The 6777-nt window shown below is 37.8% G+C and overlaps 1 protein-coding gene across 2 annotated transcripts; it reads right to left on the reverse strand.

Annotated features, from left to right (window-relative positions):
* Positions 1-632: 632 nt before the first annotated feature.
* wdr89 (WD repeat domain 89) lies at positions 633-5767 on the reverse strand. Of its 2 annotated transcripts, XM_043255257.1 has the most exons (4): positions 5750-5767; positions 5581-5666; positions 2808-3492; positions 633-2086 (listed from the first exon to the last, which is right to left on the reverse strand). In XM_043255257.1, exons 3-4 carry the CDS (start codon positions 3472-3474, stop codon positions 1590-1592), a joined length of 1164 nt encoding a protein of 387 aa, XP_043111192.1. In that variant the 5' UTR covers positions 3475-3492; positions 5581-5666; positions 5750-5767; the 3' UTR covers positions 633-1589. The 2 variants fall into 2 exon arrangements, with proteins under 2 accessions (XP_043111192.1, XP_043111191.1); XM_043255256.1 differs by lacking the exons at positions 5581-5666; positions 5750-5767 and adding an exon at positions 4916-5108.
* Positions 5768-6777: the final 1010 nt, after the last annotated feature.

Below are 6777 nucleotides of genomic sequence, written 5' to 3' on the forward strand. Positions count from 1 at the left end.
GCCCGTTAGAAGCCTACTATATTTTTATAGAAATAAGCAATGTACCATAACTTGTATTGGGTAATGAAAGGGGTGTTATTTAGTTTTAGAAATGAAATAAATTAACGAGAGCTGCTTGCTGGGGATTTTATGGTGGCTTCCAAGAAATGTATTTGAAACCGTAATTCTTTACTGTATATTTAAGGGTGTTTACAACACACATAGCATCCACTAATACCACACAACTGACAGTTTCTCAGTTGCTCTCTCTTAGCTGTTATTTCCTGTGCTAGATGCCAAATTCACATCACTTTCTGCAATGTTGAATATTACTGAGAGTCGGGCAGTTTCCCATCGATGGAACACAGGTCTGTCCTGTTGTGGCATGCCTTGAGTTCAGCACAGTAAACCTCTCCAGGCATACACTGCATCAGGATTATTAGCTGGACTCTCATCCTCAGTGTTTACACAGAAAACCAAACAATAAAAACCGTAGAATCTACCCTGAAAAGTGTATGAGACTGGGGAGCTCATAAATCTCAGAGACAAAGGTGCCTGTTTAAAAGTCACATTTGCATTTCAAAGCACACTCAGTAGTTGTTCAAGATCACTAATGAGATTCATCAATAATAATAAAACCTCAGGAAAAAATGTTAGATTATAAAGTTGTATAATTAATTCTGCAGCTCTTGAGATCAAAACAATCAAAAACCTTGCCCATTTACAATATTTTAACACAAAACATACATTTCTTGACAGATGATTTCGTAAAAAGCATTAGCTAAGAACATAACCACCGTTTTCGTTCCATGAATGTAAACACTTTGCATAAGAATAATGCTGGCATGGTGCAATTATGGTTGCACTTTGTATAATTGATTCTAATTTTGCATCCTAGTGGTGCTGGTGCAGCCCTCCAAGATACATGTAAAACATTTAAAAACAAGATATTCAGGACAATCCCAATGCATTAAAGAAAGTAAAAAAATAAATGCAAATGGTTAATAATGCACCAACCCTCATGTCAACATGTACATGAGTTTGTTTCCTCATTGGAACAGATTTTGAGAAATTTTGCATTACATCACTTGTTCACCAATGGGCCTTCTGCAGCAAATGGGTGCCGTCGTAATAAGAGCCCAAAACAAAATTTCTCGTTCTGATTAAGTAACAAAGTCATCTACCTCTTGGATGAACTTTTCCTTTAACACAATACGTCTTCAGTTTGGAGTCCTGAAATCTAGAAGACAATTTCATCATTTTCAAGCCATGCGTTTAACCTCAAAAGCGAACTTATGAAACACTTTCAAAACAAATGTTGCTGACAAGACGCAAGAAATGTAATGTTATATGCGAGGACAACAACTACCACGCAGATGACAGTTTATCTGCTGCACAAGTCAAACAACTTTGTTCACAACTCGCATTTTAAAACCACAAAACTGTTTAAAAACTTGCAATGTCTGTAATAAGTTATATTTTTTATAGAGCAGATGATTCTAATTTAGACTCCATATAACATATGTTTATCTATTATCCTTATGAAAACAAAGGGCATCAGAGCAAAGTATCTTAGTCAAATAACCAAGTAGTTTGTCCTGTGTATGTGATCATGCCGGTTTTGAGCGGTCTTTCTGTACAACTTGTTTTCTGTGAGCTTTCGTTTTGAGCTGCATGGAGGAGATGCTTTTCAGAGAATCCTTCTTGCCCACGCTTATTTCCTCTGCTCCTGCTTTCCACAGCAACAACTGTCCATCCTCCCCACCCGTCAACAGAGAATGACTAATCGCATCCCACTGGAAGCACCTCACTGTAGCCGAATGACCCCCTTTGAGGGATTTAATGAGCCTCAGACCACGCCCACTGCAGTCCAGGAGGTGGAGCTCTCCATGATTACTTCCTCCCACTAACAGAATACGCTCCTCGTCTGACAGCCATGTACCGCCCACAAAGTACTCGAGCGATGCTCCGTCAGGGAGCTGGACAAGTGTCCGGGCGTCAGCTGAACTAAGAAGGGTCAGAGTGTCATCGCCGTCTGGGTGAGCCACGTCCCACAGGTGGAGCCCTTCATCATGGGTCAGACAAAGCAGCTGGTCAAGATCTTTGCCTGTTAATAGAAAAAAAATTATATAACAGTTATGGTTCCGGAGAGTAAAAATATGGTGATGTTAATCATTTTAATTGAAATGTATTATTTTTTATTTTTAAATTCACTATTCACTATGTTATTATTATTATTTGTATATATTGCATAAAAGTGAGTGCACAATTTGTAGCAAATTATTTTACAGCATACCAATTACTGTTTATTATTAAATGTAATATTCTGAAAAAGCGTTTTAAAAAAAAAGAGGCCCGGCCGTCGCAATTCAACACCCTAAGCATACCAAGAAAAAAAGATGAATATGAATATATTTTTATTAGTATTTGTACTTGCAGTAGCACTGTGTCATAGAAATTCATACAAATCATCATGAAAGGCCTGATCATCACAATTTAACAGCCAAGCATACCAAGAAAATATATTCTTTATGATGATGATGATGATTATTATTATTATTATTTAATTACATTTCAATATCATAATAAATTTTTTCTTACATCATTTTACAAGCATGGTCATTATAATTTAGTTAAGTTAAGCATTAAACATATATCAATATTATTACTATTTTTATATCATTTTTTTTTAAAAAATTAAATACGGAAGTGTCATACAGGCCTGGTAATTCGAAATGTTAAAAATTCTGTTATTTTACAAAACTGAGGGAACTCAGTTTTTTGTACACTGTGAGGAAAATAAATGTGTGCGTGCTGTTGCTGCCTACCTGTCCAGGAAAGGGAGCTTGCAGAGGAATTGCAGTTACATGTGGTGACAAGCGCATCTTCCTCTCCACCCAGACTCAGATCGAACACGTTCACAAGCCCATCTGTGGCTCCAGAAGCCAACCGGTCCACCAGCCGTGGATGAAACTTGACCGTAGTAATGTCATCACTGTGTGACTCTGAATAAACACCCAGCAGACGGCCCATCTCACCTCCACCCTGAACCATACGGGCATCCCAGAACACCAAAAAACTGTCCTCCCTCACCTGCTCCGTGCCTGCGCACAGCACACGATCATTACAGCTCACATCAAAAGAGCAGTACGAATGCGTCGGATCGCTGCGGAACACCTGGGTGGCATCCGAACCGGGCCGCCGGACGTCCCAGCACCGCAGTGTCCCATCAGCAGAGCCAGTGAACAGCTGGTGAGGGGAGAGATGAGAGAAACGCACCCCACACACGGGAGCCGTGTGACCCTGGAAGTCACCCACCTGGCGGAGCGTCTCTCTGCTGTGCAGACGCACAGAGTGATTGGAGCAGCACACAGCCAGCACATCTGAGCCACTGCTGGCACAGGAGAGCTCCAAAATATACGTGGCCTCGCTGGGCTGCAGCCTCCTGGCGATGGAAAGAGACTTAAAGGCGCTCTCCAGAGTGTCCATGATCATCACAGTTTACCCTGGCACCTTAAAAGAAAAAACAGCGTCATTCGCAGATGCTTTTGTTTGAAGTGACCTAAAGCAGAGGTTCTCTGTTGGTGGCAGATTTGCGTTCTACATGGTGAATTATTGCACGCTGAGAGAATAAAAACACAGAAGAGACAACTGAAAAAAACATAATTGACAACTTTTGTTGAAGCCGTTATTTTACATAACTATACAGGTCATGTTCATTTAAATGTTTCATTTTAAGGTCTATGATTTGTTGCTAAATGATCTGGGTCGTGAAGTGAAATCAAATGAAAACCACTTTAAATGTTAGCGGCATCTAGCGGTGAGATTGTGAATTACATCCAACGGCTCGCTCCCCCGCTCACCCCTCCCTTTAGAGAAGCTATGGCGGCAGACACCAGAGATAGACCTAAATGCCTCATTGGTGGAGTAGTCTGGTTTGATGTCATACATCATAGTAATAAATTAATATTGAAAAGGTGCCACAATCCTACACGGAATGAACACTGCAACGTGCGAAACAGCGGTAGCGTGAATGAATATTCGCACGAACAACATAGTAACGAAACGCTCTTTGTTTGTCCTTTGACGCTTACTGTACATGACGACGACTTCCACGTAAACATATTACCAATATTGGGAACCCGCGGTGTATTTAGATATAAATAGCTCATTCTAAGTTAATAAAAAACATTGTGTAGGGTCTTTGCACAGCCCTGAAAACACAGTTAAACATATTATATTACATTTCTATCAATATATCCTCACAAATATTACTCACTGCACCTTTAAGAAAGTAATTGTTTAGTGACTAGATCAGGGGTTTTAAATTTAAATGCCATGGACCCCCAAATATTATCATCCTCAAGCTACCATCCTAAAATTTAAAAGGTAAAACCCTAATTTATAATGCAAAAAAATAACCAATAATACAAATATGTATAAAAATACTTTTATATGAAAAATATTTTGTTAGTACTAAATACTAGTACTAAATTGCATTACCGCATCATTTTCAGTACTGTTTTATTATTAATTTATACCATATTTATAGATTTTTTTTGTATTCATATAATAACACTGCCTTTCTTTAAACTTTTACATGGACACACGTTTAAAAGCCCTGGTCTCGATCTAGGGCACCCAAAATTCATAATAAACGATAGAAATACATTATTAGAGATCACTAAACCGAAATGACAGTTATAAGCAGTTACCTAAAAAAAGTGATGCGGAATTATTGTCAAAATCACGGCTATAATTAAAAAAATGACAGCGAAGGAAATATATTCTTGACTGTTTCTTTGTTAAGCGTAAACAACCTAACAAAAAAGTAGATATGACATAACAAAGTAGACGAAATATAAGGATTATTACTAACGCTAATAAATTAATAAATATTTAATTTACCGATAAAAACATTGCACAAAACACTCACATGTGATCGTATTTGACAGACATCAGCGTGCCACCTCCTTAGCTTCTCCCCGGAAACACAGTAACCCTGGACATTAGTTCCGCACGGGCACATTTTCAAGTTTTACGATACACTGGCTTCATTTGTTGTAATAAAAAAATGTTTTTACATTCATAAATCTGAGACACGACGACGGACACGCTATATATTCGTTTCCGTGTCTAAAATGAGAAGAGGTAAGAAACAGAGACCATACAGCGCTTTGCCAGTAGATGGCAGTGTTTCTCTTTATTACAAAATGCGAAATCCTCAAACTGCACGCCTGGCACATTTAACGATTTATTTGTTTGTATGTAATCCAAATAATATATATTGAAATGTTAAATTCGTTGTAAGTCATTCCACAACCAGCTGTATATAAGAAAACTAGTACATTTGTTTCTACCGTTTTGAAAAACTAAGGTAAAACAGGAGGAAATAACTGGGATATTTGTATTGGAGAGTGAAAGAGTATCACGTAAGAAGGATATCATTGTTAAGAGAATAGAAAATGCTTATTTTTTTCTCTACTTTGTCCGCCCGTCGCCTTTGTTAAAATCCCAAAGGACACAAACAGGAGTGAAACTCGACATCTGAAACAACTATCAGCATTGTTATGAGAGGAGGACAGGAAGTATTTTGCTTACTTGAGCGGTATAGCAGGCCCATGTTGACCTTTATGATCATATTTCCAATACTCCTGTCCTTTTGTCTTCTTTTAGCCTGTAGAGAACTTATGAAAATCCCCAAAGGAGCGTGTTAAATAGCAAGGATTGACATGAGCATTTGACATGAGATACAAAACTTAAGTGAAACCTTTTTTGCTTCCGCTTATTGTTGAGCGTATTCATGGCGGAGTGTGTGTGAGAAGTAAAGAGGTGTGTATTAAAGTGTTCGGTTTGTGCTGAGTAGGTATGCATTCACGCAGGCCTGTGCCAGCAAGCAAAGCAAAAACAAACCAGTATTTAACCCTGTTAAGCCTAGTGTATACTGTTTGCTACATGCATTTCTGAGGCCTTTGAATTCTTAATATGATCAACACTGTGCTGGAAAGCCTGTTAATCATAATCTACATCATGCCTTTTGTTGTCTGATTGGACAGTGCACACGTTCTGGTCATGGTACACACGTTTGTTGTGAAATCCTTTTTATACGTTAACAAAAGACTATTACAATATTCATAAATAGTAACGTATGGATTAGAACTTATATTTTTTTTTATATAGTATTAGCTATTAGGATCTCAGCATTACAAGCTATGAGAATTATGTTTTTTACTTTTTTGATATAATTATGCACTAAATTTTATTTTTGCTCTCTTAGGGCTTCTGAATAAAATTGATGGGTTTTTTTTCCCCCCCTTCCCCGAGTAGGAACTCCCACTATATCATTTAAAGTTTTTAAAGAATCCTGTTCCATGCAAAAAGTTCTCTTTTATGTAATGTCAGGCTTTTACATTGTTCTGCCGAACACAAAGGAAAATATTTTGAAAAAATAGACTGTTTTGGCTCACCATTGACTTCCATGGTATTTTTTTCTCTTTGTGTTCAGCAGAACAAAAAAAAAACAAAAATCATACAGGTTTGAAACTACTTGAGGGTGAGTAAATTGATGTCAGAAGTGACAGTCGAAAGAAAAGGGTTTTTTTTTCAGATCTGTCAGGGCAAATCTGTCTGGCGATACATGCTCACACATGTACATTAATATTTTAGGCATTACAGAGAAATCATTGATCTCAGCAAGAACACTTTAAGTGTCCTGTGGAACAACGACTGAGCAAATGTGTGCTTATCAAACCCGGCGATACAATTTATTTGTTTTTCTTCAAAACCAGACCAAAGTAA

Source organism: Puntigrus tetrazona, chromosome 13 (genome assembly GCF_018831695.1).
Source record: "Puntigrus tetrazona isolate hp1 chromosome 13, ASM1883169v1, whole genome shotgun sequence".
In the NCBI taxonomy this organism is placed as follows: domain Eukaryota; kingdom Metazoa; phylum Chordata; class Actinopteri; order Cypriniformes; family Cyprinidae; genus Puntigrus; species Puntigrus tetrazona.